Below are 20470 nucleotides of genomic sequence, written 5' to 3'. Positions count from 1 at the left end.
TAGAGGAGTGTCTCAAGGCAGATTTCCCTTGCCTTTATACTCAGAATATCTGCATTTATTCAGTTAACTGTACACAGCAGCTCCTGCATGCCTCTATTCTCTCGCCTGGTGGGACAATGGAACTCAGGCCATTGAGTATGTGCATGTGTTTAGTAATACTAATAATAACGCTAGCCTACTGACAATACAGTGCTTTTCAGGACAATCAAAGGTGTTCCTCACCTTGGGATTGTGTGTGCGTGCGCTTAAATTCGCGACTGCGTGCTCATGCTAACATCTCTGCCAACGAATACCTCGACCCTCACTCACACATGGACAGGTGTCTTGAAAGTGCCCGTACATAGTAACTGAATGGGCTAAAGCTAGCGCTATTATCTTCTACTAGCCGTCGATCGGAGGCTAGCTGTGGCATAGGACTCACTGACAGCAGGCAGTTTAGATATACACTAGCTAACCAATCCAAAGTCCATTCCCAGTAGCATGTCTGAATCTAATCTAAATACAGGAAACCTGCCCTCTGTTGTAAAACCTGCCCTCTGTGACCATGTAGGGAAGTGGTATTTCTACATGAATTTAGGACACTTTTTTTTATACATTATTTTTTACATAATACATCAGCAAGACGAGTAAAATAAAAAGTATCACTACAGTATTCATGGAACAAAATGTGTCGGGTTGGTATTTAACCCCATATTAAGTAGTGTATGTGAGAGTGACTCAGGCAGGCGTGGCATGGTAACATTACACTTAGCATGATCCCATCAGATAACATTGAGGATCGGGTTGCACTTTTGTTGCTGCTCGCATTGTATGGACGCAGAAGCTCATTCGACCCTAATGACATTTTCCTTGCGTGGGAGAAACTGTGGAGCTACGTGAACTAATTGTAGGTGGTGATGTACATTTTCGGACAACTCTGATCGTTATCATACCAATATAGGCCTAGCCAGCTAGGTTTTGAAACGGGTGTTGTAGATCTGTGATACCCCAAATCACGTTGACTTGGTCAACCTTAGAAGTTTGGAGAAGTAGCAATTTCAGAAAATATCCTGTTACTATCATTATTGAGAAAATATACTGGAGCTGTTAAAGTGTGTTTTTGAAGTGTTGGCGGTCAAAGCAAGGCATTACTTGTTCGGTTGTCGTGGCGTCGTGCATTTTTTGTCAGAACAAATCATGTGTTTTCAACATGGAGCTTGTGGCAATCACGTTTTACAAGCCAATGATATGCAAACGAGCGGTTGTATCCAAATATGTCAAATGGTTTGGCGTACCTGATTACTGATGGGTCCTGGAACACATTCAAAGTGAGGAGCAGTGCAGCTTGAGATTGGATGTTGATATCAGTTTCATAGTGCCAACTGATTGCAGTGAGGGAGGTATGATTGCGGGGTCGTCAGACAGCAAAAGCAGGGCCACAGGCTAGAACGATGAGCCATAGCAGCTTGGCTTACTGAAGTTATATGACTTGGCAACTGTGTTAGCCTGTTCATCGAAATACATGATATGACACTCTTACAATGTGTCATGTCAGGAATCCTTTAAGACAGGCTATTTGCAGGCTTTTGTTCCAGCCCTCACTGTCACACCTGTTTTTTTTTAAATAAAAAATAAAAAATCAATCTGGTATTCCGTCTGGGGAGTGTGATGCTGTTGGGCTAGAACAAAAGCCTGCATGCCAGGTAGCTCTGCAAGGTGATTGGAGACCCCTGCTGTTGGGCTTGTGAAGCTGGATACACGCAAGACATCTCCAGGCATACTTTGATAACCACACACGAACACCCATTGTGCATTGTGGGGGGAAAACATTGTTTTGCGTTAGACTGATATTGATTTAGATTTACCATGAGCCCCTTGAGAAACAGCTAGTGTTTTCATGCTGTTCTGAGACAGGAAAGAGCAGGTGTTTGGAAGCCTAATTGTCTAACACAGTCAACTCCACTGTTCTTAATATCTCAATATTTACCCATGAAGAGGTTATTATTGTTAGGTACGCTGGAGGTGTTTGACAGTAAATTTAAATGTTGAAGAACTGAAATTCATATGCAACTAATAAGCGAGTCAACTACGCTGAACAAAAATATAAATGCAAAATGTAGCATTGGCTTCATGAGCTGAAATAAAAGATACCAGAAATGTTCCAGACACACGTTTCTCTCAAATTTTGTGGACACATTTGTTTACATCCCTGTTTGTGAGCAGATCTCCTTTGCCAATATAATCCATCCACCTGACAGGTGCGGCATATCAAGAAGCTGATTAAACAGCATGATCATTACACAGGTTGTGCTGGGGACAAAAAAAGTCACTCTAAAATATGCAGTTTTGTCACACAACACAATGCCACAGATGTCTCAGGTTTTGAGGGAGCGTGCAATTGGCATGCTGACTGTATGAATGTCCACCAGAGCTGTTGTCAGATAATTGAATGTTCATTTCTCTACCATAAGCCATCTCCAACCTTGTTTTAGAGAATTTGGCAGAACATCCAACCTGCCTCACAACTGCAGACCACGTGTATGGCGTTGTGTGGGCAAGCGGTTTGCTGATGTCAACGTTGTGAGCAAAGTGCCCATGGTGGGGTTATGGTATGGGCAGGCATAAGCTACGGACAATGAACACAATAGAATTTTATCAATGGAAATTTGAATGCACAGAGATACCGTGACGAGATTCTGAAGCCCATTGTTGTGCCATTAATCCGCAGCCATCACCTCATGATAATGCACAACGTCATGTCACAAGGATATGTACACAATTCCTGGATTTACTTATATGAACTGTAACTCAGTAAAATCTTCAATTGTTTCATGTTGATTTTATAATTTAGTTCAGTATAGCTTGTCGGTAATTTTTAAGGAAGGAAACCGTATTGTTGAATGTTAAGGGACTGAAATTATAATGGAACTGATAAGCTACTCAGCTAGCTAGCTGTTAGCTATGCTACTTGCTAGCAGCTAGCATTTTTGTTGCAAGGAAACATTTGCATGGCATGGTAGGGGCGGCAGGTAGCCTGGCATTTTTCTTTTTACCTTTTATTTAACTAGGCAAGTCAGTTAAGAACAAATTCTTATTTTCAATGACGGCCTAGGAACAGTGGGTTAACTGCCTTGTTCAGGAGCAGAATGAGCGTTGGGCCATTAACCAAAATGTTGCTAGATCGAATAGCCGACAAAGTACAAATCTGTCGTTCTGCCCATGAGGCAAGGCAATTAACCCTAATTTCTCCAGGGTCGCCGTCAATACTGGCTGACCCTGGCTGTGTCCCCCACTCTCCGAGGGTGTCTCAGGGGAAGTGGGATATGAAGAAAAAAACACCTCACACTTGTACAGCTTACCCACTTGTACATACAGTGAAACAGGACTATATAAGCACCCCCTAATTATTATATTATTATGCTAGTTTAGCTACCTCCATTTTACCTTTGTTTTCATTTTCTAAAACAAAGAAAAAAGGTACTAAATGATGAATCTGGATGAGGGTTTGTGAAGAGAGAACACTAGATATTGCTTTTGCTTGGATCAATACTATCCATTACAACTGAAGGGTAAGCTATCACTGTAGCTCCATGTTCCCTAGATCTGAACTGAATCGGGTTCCTTTTTTTACTTTCGCTCAAGCGAGGCCGGCCAAGTGATTTGCCTGTTTCTTTTGTTACTTCCATATATCTTTTGTCTCCCATTTTTTGCCTCATAATTTTAATAACAGTACTACATCAATCAGTGGATATATATAAATATATGTATACACACACACTTCCTCCTCGGCTATCTTCATCCACTGTCCTTTCCCCTTTTCACCAGATAGACCCTGAGAAAACAATTCAAATCCATCTAGGCTATTTGGCACTGGCGGAATGCTAAAATAACGGCAAACAACAACACTGATTAAAAAGTTTTCTGTCTGAGACTCCGTAATGAAGTGGTTTTAACTGGCGCTACTGCTAGCATGCAGTGAGTTTGGAAGCCTTATCTAAAGGAATTTAACTGAACAAGTACCCTTCTAACGCCAGCCACTATAATGTATCATAAGGCTCCTCAGAAATATAAGAGGAGTTGGCAACCTAGTTTGGGTTTTCAACCGAGTCTCTTTTACTTTTTGGATTGAAACCGGTCCAAGCCCTTACTCATAAATATGCATTTTCAGATACGTGTTTCTCAGTGGCTGGTTACTTTTCCTACTTACGCTCACACTTTTTTTTGTAGAGAGATTGGGTTAATGATTGTGATGAGATGATTACTGAAAGGTAGCAAGTTCTGCATGTAATGTGCATAATGCAATAATTTGAAGTTACAATCCCGTTATTAGCTGCTTTCATAATTTCCTTAATGAAAGGCTGTAAATGTGAAAATGTAGAAATACTTTGTTTGGAACAGACAGGCACACACACACACACACACACACACACACACACACACACACACACACACACACACACACACCACTGATGCAGATTGAAAGCGACTCTTATGTCCATGGTGCTTGGCCGTCTAGATCTCATTGTCCCCTGTCAGGAGCAGCAGCCCTGTCGTTCTGGTGACCAGCCTGCTGTATTTTTGTGACAGTTTGGGTGCAGAGCTCCTAAAAAAAAAAAAGGCCACATCGCCGAAGAGGACATCTGAGGAATCAGTGATAGTGTCCCCATGAATCCTTCAGACCATCTTTTTTTTCTCTTTTTAGATCCCATTTTAGAATGTCTCCAACTAGCTGGGTCGTGTTCGTTGGGGCACACCTTAGCAAAAAGTTTTGAATTAGTAAATGACAAGGTCTGTTTCTTATTGCACAAGTCCAGGCTGTTTCAGTCTATTTTCTTCAGTTTGGTGCATAATTAACATGCCCCTTGCTTGGTAGCACGTTGACATGACATTTTCTTCACTGTGCACCAATCAGATCAGGGACCTGTATTTCACGCTTCAAATTTCCTGTATTGCGATGATCAATCTTATCCTGTTTGAGATCTTATTTTTCTTACCTCCCCCACTAGACAGATTATTCTCAATTATTAGCTCATATGCAAGGGTATCTGTGTCATCAAATAATGGGATGCCATTCCACATTACCTCATGCGCAGGCCTTAAACACTGCCTACAGAACAAAATTGATGAGTTATGGTCTAAACCAGTTGCCCTCGCTAGACCATGGTTTGAGTGGGGGGGGGGGGGGGGCTCAGCACTGCATTGTCTTCAAAACGGCCCATACACTACCGGTCGAAAGTTCTAGAACACCAAAACTATGAAATAACACACATGGAATCATGTAGTGAACAAAAAAGTGTTACAACAAAATTTAGATATATTTGAGATTCTTCAAATAGCCACCCTTTGCCTTGATGACAGCTTTGCACACTCTTGGATTTCTGTCAACCAGGTTCACCTAGAATGCTTATACAACAGTCTTGAAGGAGTTCCCACATATTCTGAGCACTTGTTGGCTGTTTTTCCTTCACTCTGCGGTCCAACTCATCCCAAACCATCTCAATTGGGTAAAGGTCGGGTGATTGTGGAGGTCAGGTCATCTGATGCAGCACTCCATCACTCTCCTTGTTCAAATAGCCCTTACACAGCCTAGAGGTGTGTTGGGTCATTGTCCTGTTGAAAAACAAATGTTAGTCCCACTAAGCCCAAACTAGATGGGATGGCATATCGCTGCAGAATGCTGTGGTAGCTATGCTGGTTGTGTGCCTTGAATCTAAACAACAAAGCACCCCACACCATCACACCTCCTTCTCCATGCTTTACAGTGGGAAATACAAATGCAGAGATCATCCGTTCACCCACACCGCGTCTCAAAATGACACGGCATTTGGACCCTAAATCTCAAATTTGGACTCCAGACCACAGTCTCCTCTGAACAGTTGATGTTGAGATGTCTGTTATTTGAACTCTAATGAACTTATCCTCTGAAACAGAGGTAACTCTGGGTCTTCTATTCCTGTGGCGGTCCTCATGAGAGCCAGTTTCATCACAGCGCTTGATGTTTTTTTGCGACTACACTTGAAGTTCTTGAAATGTTCCGTATTGACTGACCTTCATGTCTTAGTAATGATGGACTGTCGTTTCTCCTGTTCTTGCCATAGACCTATCTTCTGTATACCCCCCTACCTTGTCACAACACAACTGATTGGCTGAAACACATTAAGAAGGAAAAAAATTCCACAAGATAACTTTTAAGAAGGCACACCTGTTAATTGAAATGCATTCCAGATCCACCCCATGAAGCTGGTTAAGAGAATGCCAAGAGTGTGCAAAGCTGTCGTCAAGGCAAAGGGTGGCTATTTGAAGAATTTCAAATATAAAATATATTTTGATATGAATAACACTTTTTTGCTTACTACATGATTCCATATAACATTTCATAGTTTTGATATATTCACTATTATTCTACAATGTAGAAAATAGTAAAAAAAAAATCAAGAAAAGCCCTTGAAACACAGTGTGATTCAGAGGGGTACATATACAGATTGTTGCCAATATCTACAAAGTAAGAGGTGTAGCTACATAGCTTACATTGTATAACTTTTTATTGCACAGATTAAAGATGGTAGCATAATTTTAGGTGGAGTTCAATGTGTTCAGGGAGTTTAGTGTGCTGATGGTGGATGACATTAAGCGATGCAGGTTATCATTTTTCGTCTTGTATATTGTTTGAGGCAGCTCTGGCACAGCCACAGTCATAAAATCAGATTTTAAACCTAACCCTTACCTTAGCCCTAACCTTAACTAACCACACTGCTATGCCTAACCCTAACATTAAATTAAGACCAAAAAGCCATTTATTTTTTATTTTTTACAATATAGCCATTTTTTTTCTTTGCAGCTGGCCTATCTAAGGGGGATATCACTTAATTCTAACCTTCAGGACAAGGCTGATGACAATAACCGTCAACCTGCTAAAACTAGTCAGGGCTTAACTAATTCCCTTTATAAATTCCCTTTGTATGGAATGGGCCACTCTTGATAGGCTGCACCCCTCTCTGTTTTTTAACTCCAATATCTGTCCTCAAAATCTATTATTCTTAATCTAGTTTGGATTTTTGGAGGGATTATGCATTAGATAATTGCTGCTACATGCGATCTGAAAATGTCATGCAACGGAGGAAGGGGGATTATCGAGAAAGGGAACACGTAACCAAATGAGATCACCAACATGCATGGGAATTGAGATTGAGTACAGCAGGGGAGGTACAGTCATTTTGGTTTGCCTGGTCAAACTGTGATTGCTCTTTGACCTTAAATTTTTTTTTTTTTAAAGTCAGTCGAGAGAATTGTAAAAATATATTTTCTATTGAGATTAAGTGCAGCATCTCAATAACATTTGTAGAGGGTATAAACATTGTCTGTGTTCTTTTGGATTAAATAGCTCTAGATTATAATTTGGTATTGTGATATGTTGTAGATGCACTATAATAGATAGTTTGGGGGCTATTCACTAAATCTGTCTTAACCTCTATTGATGACGCAGTTGAATTTTTATCCTGACATGAATCATGTCAAACGACGCAACATCAAATGGTGAATATTAGACAATGCGTATCATATTCCCAAATGTTTCAAAATTGACATGCTACCTTTGTTTGACAAAATTCCTCATCAACATATTTAATGTGTATGATGACCCCATTTTTATGGTCACTAGCAATAGCCTCACGATTTTACCCACCAGTATTACAAGTTCACCAGTGCCAACCTTCCCATGCGCTTACCATAGGTCAGTGCAGCTCAATACAATAGCGTGGGAGACCATTTTGTTTTCTGATAATGGAGAAATGGTTGACACAACATGGACAAACAAAAGTCAATCGCAAAACATCCTCCATGACTGTTATACTGTTGTACGGTTGAACGCTCCCAAACACTGTCATACTGACCCAATGTTGAGAAACTAGCTGTATCTCATTGACGGACAATTGGTGAAAGAATACATGAATGACTCGTAGCCTGAGAGACGGCTAAAGTTACAATACATCAAGCTAGTTTTCTTCACTGGAAATAAAAAGTCATTTTATTTCACAAAACATTGCCTTGTTGGAATATTCCTTGGCTATTTGTCTTTATACACCACATAAGGTTCACAACTCGAATTCAACTATTCATTTAGTACTTTTTCTACCTAAAAACACATTTCTCTCTCTTCAGGATAGGCTTTGAGGACCGTAAAACGGGACCGTAACAGGACTGCGGCGCAGCGGAGGGAACCGTAGCATACTGAACACTTGCTTCAGGCCCACCAGGGAAGGCCTGACCCCTCCATTGGGCGGATCGGCAGCCAGGCGGAGGGGCCATGTTGACTGCACGCCTGCTCCTCTTCGCCAGCCTGTTCGCGCCAGCAGCTCTGGGTAAGCCCGGGATGCCGCTGTCCCATTTCATGTGTCAGTTTGTTTGTGTCTGTCACTATTTTAAAATGTCTTTCTCTTACCCCATCCATGGTGACTGATTACTGTTTTTTTTTCCAAAATTCCCTTGCTCTCACTTTTTCTCTCTCCCCTTCCCTCCCCCTGTCCCCTATGTATCAGTCTGTCTACGTATAGTATCTTTCTCTCTGACACTCTCTGTTTTTCTCACTCTCCAGACAATAGAAATATAAACTCTTTTCAAAGAATTATTAACACAGTTTTGGCATAACGCACGTAGGAAAGCTAGTAAAATGTGTGGCAAAGAAAGAAATGAGCTGGGCTCTGCATTAGGATATTGAGATCACTTCGCAGGCATTTTTTTTTTAACCTTCTGAACAAATTGCAACCACCTCAGATTTGACCATTCTCCCATTGCCATTTGTTTCAGTGGACAAGTAAATTAAGTAATTTAAATTCAGCTTAAACTAGGGTTTGGGAACTGGGGGAGGCATCACGTAAATGGCCCATGAAGATGCTAATTTGATACGGCAAAAACATTAACGAGAGACTCCATGCAAATGTAATTGTTTTGGTGCTGTATCTTTTGGCTGGGTGGCGTTGCGCTTTAGCGGCACGCTAATCAAAGCTAGCTCTTCCGCATAATGGTTTTGCCATAATGTTTATTCGGAGTGGTGTTACGTGACTTCGATGTGTCACGCACCTGCCTTTTGTATTACTCTATTGATCCGAAGGGAACCGAGACATTATGAAGCTGCAAATTTACTGCCGACCCGCCAAAAGAGCTTGGGAGATAAAATGTCGGACAATGGGTTGCATATTAAAAACGCTGCGACTGCTGTGGCGCCGTAATTCTTTCTCCACAAAGAAGAGATACAGAAAATATAACACCCAGTATTTGTTTTTTGTGTCTTAGTTATTATTTTGTTAGCCTCAAAGTGGCTTAGTGTTTATTCTTTGAAGTGGGGCAAAGATCATGCATTACTAGATGCTGTCAGCAGATTAGTCCCAGATGTTTTGGAATGCTTCTGGTTGTAATGCTCGCGCAGGGGTTTCTTTTCTCTCCGCAGTCGCTCTCCCCTCCGGGGGACACTGTCCTACTTTGGAATGGAAATCCCTTGTCAACCCCCTCCACTCCCAATATGTTCAGACCAAGCACACAAATATGCTCCAATCACACCCACATACTGGGTGTGTCCCAAATGGCACCCCTTTCCCCAATATAGTGCACTACTTTTGACCAGGGCCCACCAGGGCTCTGGCCAAAAGTAGTGGACCATATAGGGAATAGGGTGCCATTTGGGATGCAGCGATGGTCTCCTCTGCTCACAGCTGCCTCTGCCTGCCTCCTATGTTTGTACATCAACATGTACACAACTGTCCGACCCCCTTCCCACTTAAACCCATCTGAAGTAAGGAGAGGGAACGAGGGAATGCCCTTGGGGGAATGTCGGTGCGGAGTCGCTGGGATCTCTAAATATTTCTGGGATTAACTCAATGATGGATTCCAAGTTGAGGAGCAATGGGAAGGCTGAGGGAGGGAAGGAGGGGGGAGGCAGAACAGACAAACAAGCTGACAGAGAAGGGGGGGAGAAGGGTAAGCTATGCTCCAAAACACATGAGAAGCGAACACACACACACACAGTTCTCCTGTCATTGGGTAATGACGAGGAAGCCAAACGCCTTTGCAACGCCACATTCATCATGACAAAATAATGGAAACACTTAAATGAGGGAAATGAGGGAGGGATACAAAGTATATTGAAAGCAGGTGCTTACCCACAGGTGTGGGTCCTGAGTTAATTAAGCAATTTACATATCATCATGCTTAGGGTCATGTGTAAAAATACTGGGCAGGTCATTATTCAGGCCACCGTGGCTATGCACAGGGCATCTGTGGTCACGGAATGGTTTGATGAGTGTGAAAACAATGTGAACCATATTCTGTGTGTCCTCCAATAGAGTTCCAGACACTTGTAGAATCTAGGTGCATTGAAGCTGTTCTGGCTCGTGGCGGCACAACTCCCTGCGAAGACATTTCATGTCTGTGTTTCCTTTATTTTGGCAGTTACCTGCATGTCTTTGTGCGTGTGATTGTGCAGTACCCCAGGAAGGATTCCATATTTATTACATTCTAGGGAAATCAAAGGGAGAATGCCCCATGGACTAGTCCTCGAGACAAGAGAATCGTGAAACTGACACCCATTTCTCACAAAAAGAGCCCTGGGCACACATCTATATAGAAGTGGATTTGGCCACACTGGAGAGGGAAGAAGACATTTGCCATGAGAGTGTGTGTGCGCCTGTGCATATTGTTCAGCTCGGAGCTTTAGCAGGTAATTGACCATCCAGGCATACACCCATACATAAAGGGAGACATACAGACTGGAATACACAGGAATACCTCACACTCATTCGCACACACATAGACACGCACACTCACAATCCCAACTGCAAGGCATTTACACGGCTCATCATCTGCATATTGTGTGTTAATTCAGATCGCTTCCCGCAGCCGATGTGAAATGTCACCTGAGGGTATCCCACATCCCCGGCTACGGGTATCCATCAGCAATATGCTAATTCGAATCCAATCCCATTGGCTCCATACAAACCCCACCAAAAATAGTTTATGTCTCAACGTTTCCAAACCTGACATCCCTTAATGAATCTCCTTGTGCTGAGGCATTCACTACTGTACACCAGGGTATCCCTGCATTTGCCTAATTAAACAAATTACTTTCCCCGCTCCTATTTCAAATGGGGAAACTTCAAGAGAGCCTACTGGGGCATGTTCCGTTTTGTTGTGATTATGGAGCGTTTGTGAAGCGTGGAACGTGAACAGGCCTGCTTCGTCTGAGCAGGTGGGGGTACTATTGGTGTAAAAGGTCAAGCTCTATCTGAATTGTATGAGTAGTTGTTTTAGTTCTCCCTTGTATCCCGGAGAACGTGACGCGCATGTCAACCAAAAAAAGAAGACAGCGCTAGCATCTTATGCCAAAGAGAATTGAAGGTCATTTGAGAATTAAAGTTGGAAGTGAGCTTTTACTTGGACTATAATTGGTATATGAAGTGCTTAGAGCAAGAGTGAAACGCTGCTTGTTTTAGGGAAGCATTTTGATTCTTTGAGGGTTCGTTAAGACTTTTACCTGATGATTCTTGTACTCAAAGAATCCAATATGAGCAATACAGTTTAGCACATTGGCATTCATGGGCACAAATTACTTGATGTGCGTTGCTCTCAACACCTTACTATAACTCTGTTAGGCCCATTTAAATAATATTGAAATTGCACCGATAGTCAGGAAAAAATGATTCAGGTTGATTAAACATTTGTCAATTGGATGCCAGTTTATTCCATATCTCTGTTTATTGAATAAAATGTTTCTTTGCTGTGTCAGTCTTTCCGGTTCGTTCCACCCATTGTCAGCTCATCCAAGTATAATTTTCATATAATTATTTATTTTAGGATAACCTGAATGTGCATAATCCAGGTTTCTTGGTATTCTAATTCAATCATCTAAGTGGTGTAATTCCCCAATATATCTTGCCTGGCATTTTGGCTTTTATTATTAGATTATTATTATTTTTTTTTTTAAATCTTCCATACCTAGCAACAAAATCAATACCATGTTCTTACTCATACTTGAGAGGAAAGTGGTTTTCGCGTTCTCGTGGCGTCTATCGTCTGCCTCCGCCATTGCCAAAGTGCTGTCAGAGCTCGGAACCCGAGTGAAACATGACAGCAACATTAAGCCGCGCTGGGCCTTTTGTGCCCCCACAAGTTTTATAGTTTTTTCGCACTGCCCCCCCCCCCCCCAATATATCTTCCAAATGAATGAATTAGGATTCCCCCAATGCGGCTCCCATTGCATAATTCGGTAAGCATCGGATGATGCCATTTAAAGTGGCTTGTGGCGGGCTGAATGGCGTTTAATGAGGACTGATATTGACAGCTGGGTCAAGTGGCGGAGGATGTTGGTTTACATTAGGTGGAGTAATGTGTGCGTGTGGTGCCCGGCGGACTAGGCAGATAAATATTATAGAGTGACCCTTCAAACGCTACAGGGTTCCCTGCCCAAAGGACCAGGGGTTGGGGAGAAAATGGTCAAGTGGGAGAAAAGTGAGTAGGCAGGGACAAATGGAAGCCATGGTGTGGGTTTGTGTGTGAGAGAGAATCACTTTATCCAATTTGCATAATTAAGTATTTATCTCGGCAGACAGATCTGTGTATGAACCGCACACCAGATGGTTAAGCTAATATTAGAAAACAGCATTACGTTAAAACAAACTGACATTCCTTCACATATCTGGCTTATTTGCATTCCATGGAAAGTCTAGGATAGGATACCGTAGGTGTTCCAATCAAAGCCTGCTATACATACTACTCATAGTTATGCAAATCTCCCAGTGCTTTATAGGATTGGCCCTGTAAGCTCATCCACCGCCACATACTGTATTCACACACAGGCACGACGTGGGTGGGCTGGGGGGGGGGGGTCAAGGCTGTCCTTCATCCTCTTTGCCTGGTTATGTGTCACCACGGCAGCAGCGATTTTTAAATCTACCCCTCGCGGTCATACAGTATGCTTTGCCTAATTACAGGGATTATGGCTCTATCTGCACTTAGGCACTTCTCATGCAAATTGATATGTGTACTTTGCATGGGCTTTTTCATTTGAATCTCATGATGAATCTGGTTTCATACGAGCATGCTGTTCCGTGCTTATCAAACAAAGAATAGGCTACAGTAGGTTGGGATTCCTTTGTTTTTTTTAGAGGTACATTTTTACTTCCTGGGTCCAAGGTAGACGTTAGCCAATTGTCATTGATTGGTTTGTTTTGGTGTTGTTGTTTTGTGAAATGGGACACATGGCTCGTGTTTGGACATGAAACAGTTTAAGCACCAATAGGCTACAACTGCTACGATGGCCTGCTGAACAGGCTCCCCCCTACAGTATGTCCGCTGAGAATGAAGGCACATCGACTCAAGGACACAATCATTTGTTCTTGGTCTATTCCTTTTTAGTGTGTGGCATTTTATGTCCGTCAAAGGGTCAACCTAACAACAAAATATAATTGCTACAAGGCACACAGAACATTACGATTCCACATTTAGCATCTAATTAATAAAAGCCTTGCCGTTGTTTCTATGTGTGAGAAATGGCTTTAGCCTTGTATTCTTAGCTGATTGTTCTATCCCACCTGGGGGCAATTGGTCCACTGTAGAGTACCATGATAATGTTCCTAATGGAGCTCAGAGGACAATGTAGACCAGCACAGCCTTTATTTTACACCACAATGGAATGAGGAAGGGATTAATCATTTATCATTCAATCCAAACTGCCCCCCCCCCCCACCAATTGTAATTTACCACTTCACCAGCGAGGGAGAATTTAAGCGCTTTTCTTTTTCTTTTCTTCTGAAACCGAGAATACAAAGGATAAAATTACATGAACCTGAAACAAAAGTTTAGTGCTGAAAAAAAAAAGTGCTTGACACGCTCTCTCCCCAACTCTCTACTCTACCCTAAGTTTAGTAGGAAGTGATGGACAACACGAATGCCCCGTCGAATCAATATATGAACCATTGTAAAGTCTGCATTGGGACCGAAGGCTGGGATCAAACATTACAGTGAGACTGATTAGCCCTGTAGACCTTGAGGATAAGAGAGACGGAAAGGGATGGCTACTGAGGATGGCCTTCAATGTGACACACTAGCCATGGAGTGAATTCAATACAGCCCATTGTCAAAAGAAGGGCTTTATTGTAGGAAAAGCTGCGGCCTCGTTTGGGAATCTGGCCGGCCCATTCCATTTCCTTAATAATTGTGTTTGAAGACGAGGGAGGAAAGGGTATAAGAGATACACAGCTTTCTCTCAGAGGAGGAGGCTCTACTCCTTCACATTTTGTTTGTAACAATGTCAGGGTCACGCTGATTCAGGTTATCTGTGTACTTCTTGATTGGACGAGTGGTATCTTGAGACACACATGCACACACCCTTCACCCCTCCCCCCCCTCACACACACACACTCCCTTAACCACTTTCTCACACACACACACACACACCCTCCACTGCCTCCACACACACTCCACTATAGCCCCCCTCCCCACTAGAAATTGTTCAGGCAGTCTTTGAGGTCACAGCTTGCCTTCGATCCCATACGGGAGCTGTCGTGCCACTGGAGAGATTGTCAATTTAGCCATTGATGGATCACCCTGTGAAGTCACCTCCCACTGTCCTCCCCTAAGTCCACCCAGGGCCCGGCTTAAGGCTGTTAGCTGCATGCCTGTGGGAGTGGGGAGACATGATAGGAATGAAACCTCCTCTCTCACCCTGCAGACACCACAGGTTACAGTACACATCCAGGAAGATGAGAAAGAACATGAATTAAGTGCTTGGACATCTGTTGTTTTTCCTAAGGCATCATTTGTATGTATTTACTACGGCGCTGTTCCTGAAGAAGTTATTCATTTTTAGGTATTGGTTGTTTTGGACTTTTTGTGTGTGGCATCAGATCTATTACAACCTCCCTCTCTCACTGCTCCATGAGAAAACATTGGCCCGTCTTTATCCCTGTCCATAATAATCGGAATCTTTACGATCTGAAAGACAACTCAGATGCTTGATACATATAGCCCCTGTGGTATGTCGTCTCCAACCTAAGACGGCAGGACAGTCCAGAATGAGAGGAGTCCGCAGTTAACAGCTGTCATTGAGTGGCTCTGTAATTATTTTCATCCTGGAAAACCACTGAGATTTCAATGGATAGGACATGGAGAGACCTCACAAAAGACTGACTGTGTCAACTGAGAAACATTGCAGGTGCACATTCCCCAGTAGTGCACCCCCACACACACACACACAGCGCATACACTCCCTGATCACTGGCCCTTGTTCAGTGGCATGGGGGACTTGAAGGGGATCCCTTTTCACTGTGATAATGCAGTCCTTTCTGTCTGGTGAGATGGGCAGGAGAGAGAAGTGGAACGGGAGACCCAGGGAAAGGAGCATGTCACTCTGCAGTGCAGCATCAAGCAATGTGGCATGAGATCTCTCTCTCTACAGACCCTCTAAAGGGGACAGTATGTGTGTCTACTCAGTCTGCTGTTTGAATAAAGGCTCATATTAAGTGTGGAGACATTTTAAGTGTGTTAGTACTGCCTTTCTTGTTGACGCTAATTAACTAGATCTTTGGCAATGCACTATACATATTAAGGTTCTAGCCTTTATCAAGGCAACTGCCTTGTTCCCGACACTGTGTGCGCGTGAACTTGGTCGCCTCATGTTCACGCCCCATTCTCAAGTGAACTGCGTAGCTACGTCTGACTGTTCCCCAAATCAAAACTCTCGACACGTTCCAACTCACATCACGGTTCGTCAAGCGCACACGGTGGGTAACATCCCTTGCCATGCATATTCCAAGTCTCCGCCTTTTGTCTTTGCGTAATAGCCTTGCGTGTGATCACTTCCATTTGAAACGTGGGGAGCGAAAGGGAATCAAAGGAAGTTCACTGGGTGCTGTTATTGCAGTTGTAGCGTAGCCACCCAAGCTAATCGAAGCGACACCACACCATTGTTGTGCACCGAGTGTATGCTCAATGAGATTACCTGCTCTCTGTGGGTGCCTGAAGAGCGAGGCATCGAGGAGTTGTCGCCTCCACCACCCCCTTTATTCCCCGTCCAACTTTCTCTCCTCTCCTACCCTCGTCTTTTTATACTCTCCTCTTTCTCTTCACTCCTTCATCCTCATCTTTTCATTTTTATATCGTTCCCCCCCTTCTTTCTCTAATTCAGCGTGTCACGGTATGACTGGCAGGTCCTTGTTTAATAATAATCTCGGGGAGAGCTCCGCGGCGCGACTCAATTAGCTGCTCACTCTACTGTGCGCTCTCGGCGCGCGGGCAGAACGTGAGCTTTCTGTTAACCGGCACGTGTATGGGTGCTACGCTACACATGTGCTGTAGCTACGCTAGGCAGCACCATTCCCCTGCTTGTGTAGACTAGAGTAAACATGAAACTAGCTGAACATTGTCCTAAATATATAGGGACAAAGGGACATCCTCATTTATGTACATCTGGGCTAAATGGTGCCACCATACTTGTATGTCTTGGGGACTGTCCTAGAAAACGTCATTGTGGGGGTGGGGTGTTGAGTGACCCCAACCATCCATGGGCATTTATTGACCCAAAGGGGGGGGGGGGGGGTAGATGGAAGGGAGAGAGTGCAAGAGAGGCTTGAACGGTGCCAATCTGCACGTAGCCTGTATGAGTGCTACGCTAGCTAGCATCTTTCCTGTGGTATATAGGTATCCCTCCCTACCCACATGACTACAACACCCAATGCTATCTATGCTAATTAACAGAGCTGGGGGGACTCCTGTTTTACCCTTGAAGTGTGTGTGCGTGTGCATGCATGTTGAGGGAAGTGTGTGCCAGAAAAAATGTGTGTGCATGCCCGAAGGAGTGGACCAGCAATTTTTAAACTCCTTGTGTACTTCTCGATTTATCAGATCAATCTCTCAACAGTTTGCTAAACCACTTGCATCTGATACTGTTGTCCATTTAGATATGATAGATGTTGCTATAAATATGAAATGCATTTAATCCCATTTTAATTTACACATTTGAATAATTTGTGTTTTTCATCATGCAAGTAAACATAACCGCTAGAAGCCATAATTTGTATTAATTCATGCGTTTTACCCCTTGGATATTAAACTGCAGCAAAAAATGACGTTAGACAGGAAGAATATGCAATTTGGAATACATAAATGACCTAAGTTTATCATGAAGGTTCAAGCTACTGCACTCCAATAAAGTAGGTGTATATGTCATGTGAAGAGGAGGAATCTTAAGTCAAACAAGTTTCTATAAGGGTACAGCAGTTGTGAACGTAGCTTTGTTGCCTAGGCTACCTCTCACACTAAGCAGGAGAACGAGACAAAAGTTAAGAATCCTCTTGTCCTTACTTGGCTTAGCCTCGCACTCGAAAAACAAAGATATTGCCACATTTCTCATAAGCATGCAGAGTTCATAAATGCAACGCAGGTTCTCATCCCGAGACAATATGGGCTTAATGTCAAATGTATTATCCATTATTATTTTTTGCTGCCGAAAACGACTCGTCCTCTCAGTCCTGCTGTTGAATATACAATCTGTGTGGTGGAGAGGGAAAGAGGTGTGTCCTAAATGGCACCCTATTCCCTATATAGTGCCCTACATTTGTCCAGATCCCTATGGGCACTACATATGAAGAGGGCGCCATTTGGGATGTGGTCGGACTGTGAGTGAGCGTATGGTAGTTTATTCTCTGTGTCGACTGATTGAGGTCAGAACAGATTAAGTGCTTTTCATTGTCAGTTTGAGGTCCGGGTTTCCATTGACAAACATTACCAGATGGGATCCTCACCCGCTGGTGTTCGCTCCAATACACTGTTTATTGGCAATCCACATCATATTGTGGCTAAAGATACTATTATCCTTTATGTGGTGATTGTCATCAGGAGGGTGACATCACTGGCGTGAGTTATGCTGTGTTTACTCTGCTGTCTGTGCTCACAATAGCACAGTTGATACAATTCACTTGAGGCTTGGATGCCTTTTCAGGCTGGAACATTGCAGGTTTTCCCTATTCATTACAACATACAGTGGATTTAGATAGATTTTTTTTTGTAAACCCTGTGGTCTTTGTCATAGGAAAACCTCAGGATAATATACTCCCAAAATGTTATCTTTTCAGGATTAGGAAAAGGTTTGGGTTGGTTTACTATCACCTCTGGAAAGGCCTATTGGTCCAATCCAGCCTTTATATATATATATATATATATATATATATATATATATATATATATATATATATATATATATATATATATATTTTTTTTTTTTTTTGGCGGGGGGGTTGAATTAAAAATACTTAAAAATGAAAACTATAGAAATTATAAGGGACCTACATTCATACAGTTTCTTGCCTGTGTCCAGCTATCTAATAATCACCTGAAATGAAAGCTAGGCATTCCCGAAAGGATGCTGGATCGAATCCCTGAGCTGACGAGGCAAAAATCTGTCATTCTGCTCCTGAGCAAGGCAGTTAACCCACTGTTCCCTGGGTGCCGATGACGTGGTTGTCGATTTAAGGCAGCCCCCCCCCCGCACCTCTCTGATTCAGAGGGGTTGGGTTAAATGAGGAAGGCACATTTCGTTTGAATGCATTCAGTTGTACAATTGACTAGGTATCCCCCTTTCCCCTAGAGGACATCTTTTTGGCTAATTTTGACAGTGAGGAAATATAACACGTTTTTAGTGTGGCCCACTGGATCTCATTGAAGACCGAATGCGGCCCCTGGGTCTAAATGAGTTTGACACCCCTGGCCTAGATCGTAATAAAGGTCTGTGGAGGTCCGGTTGAATGGCATTTTAAGTGACTTCCCTTAGTCATGCAGTCACAGAACGTTCAAAGTAGATAGATACAGACAACATTCTTTCTTGTCTGAAAAATGAAAGATTAAAATACCAACAAGAGAAAGGAGACAAGATGTTGACACTGTGAGGTGAGTCTTACTGTCTCATTTTACAGGGATGCATTTATCCTTCCTGTGTGCAGTCAGTCAGGTGTTGCTGGTTGATGCCATCTGCTGTGTGTCAGTGGTCCATGGGAGAAAAGGCTGTTCCTTTTCTCCCCTCACACAGGCAAAACATATATATATTTCTTTACCTCAATTAAACTTTGTGTCTAGGCTGAGGTAAGAATAGTATTGCCAAATCTGGAGGTTTGTGTGGGTGTCTCTGTCAATGTGTGTGTCTGGGTGGGTTGAGGAGGCCGAGGGGGTGTTAGTTTTGGCTGATAACTTCCCCAGAGCAACACTGAGGCACACGGGGGTTGCAGCCAGGGGAAAGAGGGGGGAGATGAAAGGAGAGGAAATAGACTAACAATGTCGATGTGACGGCTAGCTGAACAAAGCCCAGATTTCTCTCTCTTGCTCTTTTACTCTCCCTCTCGCTTGTGAATCACCACTAACAGCAGTAGCCTCCGACTCCCTAGGCTGTCTTCCGGCTCTGGAAGAGCGCTCAGACCATCTGACAAAGTCAGCAGTTCGCAGATGTGAAGCCGGACATATAATTCAACTGAGTTTACATGTGGAGCATAAAAATGGAAAACATACTTTCCCCCCTATTCAGTCCTCAATATTACTGGATTTTAAGATCCGGTGGCATTCATTTCACTGTATTAGTGATCTTTGATTCTATATCAACAACATTTTTGTCAAATGGACTTCAACTCGTGAATTTTTTTCCCGAGAGTAATTAAGTAATTGAACCACACTCTTAATTATTCCTGATATTCAATTGAGTCGAAGAGAAATTGACCTCCACATTAACTATAATTTGCTTATTGGAGGGGAGTATCACGCTCTGACGACCCTGAATAGCCACCTTCTCTTTTTTTTTCATCTTGTTTTTAGGTCTACTACGGTTCGGCACTTTAATGCATGGAGTATCGTTTAATTAAATTAATCCTTCGTTGGATGGAAAAGTCACTTCACCTCAAAGTTCCAAGTGTGTGAATCAACAGTTAATGGGAGTGTCGCTGAGACTCACTTTCATATGTTGCTCCGCTGTGTGGTTGCACTGTGAATATGTAAGGTGAGCCACTGTCACAATTTGTCTTGCTAACAGTCCCCAACCATGCATGGGCTATATCCAATTAATTAATTCAAAGGCGCAATTCACAGCTTTTGCAGTTTCAGGGCAAGAGCTAGCGAGGTTTAGTTGTTACTCAGGCAGTCGATGTAGCCCCAGCCATTGACGTTGCTGATTTTGTTCTCCTGTAATTTACCTTGGGGCTAATTCACAAATTCTCTGATGCAGAAAGAGCTTATTGCCTCCCTTGGCACAGCCGGCTGCTAAATTGACAGGTGAGGCACATATTTGAGCGTGTCGCCAGTGCTGTCAAGCCTTACTCACTTCCCCTATACTGGTGAGCTTGGTGTGTTGCCAGATGTGGAAAGGTAAGTGTCGATGGAGAGGAGTGGGAGCAAAACAAATGGTCTGTTTTCACTGGCGAGTAGAATGGCTGACCAGACCTTGCTTTTTTCCCCTATTAGACGAACTCAT

At 42.9% G+C, this 20470-nt stretch overlaps 1 protein-coding gene across 2 annotated transcripts in view; it reads left to right on the top strand.

Annotated features, from left to right (window-relative positions):
- The window catches only part of LOC139378979 (adhesion G protein-coupled receptor L3-like), a 300766-nt gene that overhangs the window by 69897 nt on the left and 210399 nt on the right, over nucleotides 1-20470 (top strand). For both annotated transcript variants that reach the window (XM_071121642.1, XM_071121641.1), the window contains exon 3: nucleotides 8137-8336. In XM_071121642.1, the coding sequence (XP_070977743.1) occupies nucleotides 8282-8336 (55 nt within the window). In that variant the 5' untranslated portion in view covers nucleotides 8137-8281. The remainder of the gene's footprint in view (nucleotides 1-8136; nucleotides 8337-20470) is intronic.

Source organism: Oncorhynchus clarkii, chromosome 21 (assembly GCF_045791955.1).
Source record: "Oncorhynchus clarkii lewisi isolate Uvic-CL-2024 chromosome 21, UVic_Ocla_1.0, whole genome shotgun sequence".
NCBI lineage: Eukaryota > Metazoa > Chordata > Actinopteri > Salmoniformes > Salmonidae > Oncorhynchus > Oncorhynchus clarkii.
The sequence above is the reverse complement of the archived record's forward strand: the minus strand, read 5'-3'. Positions and strand labels throughout refer to the sequence as shown.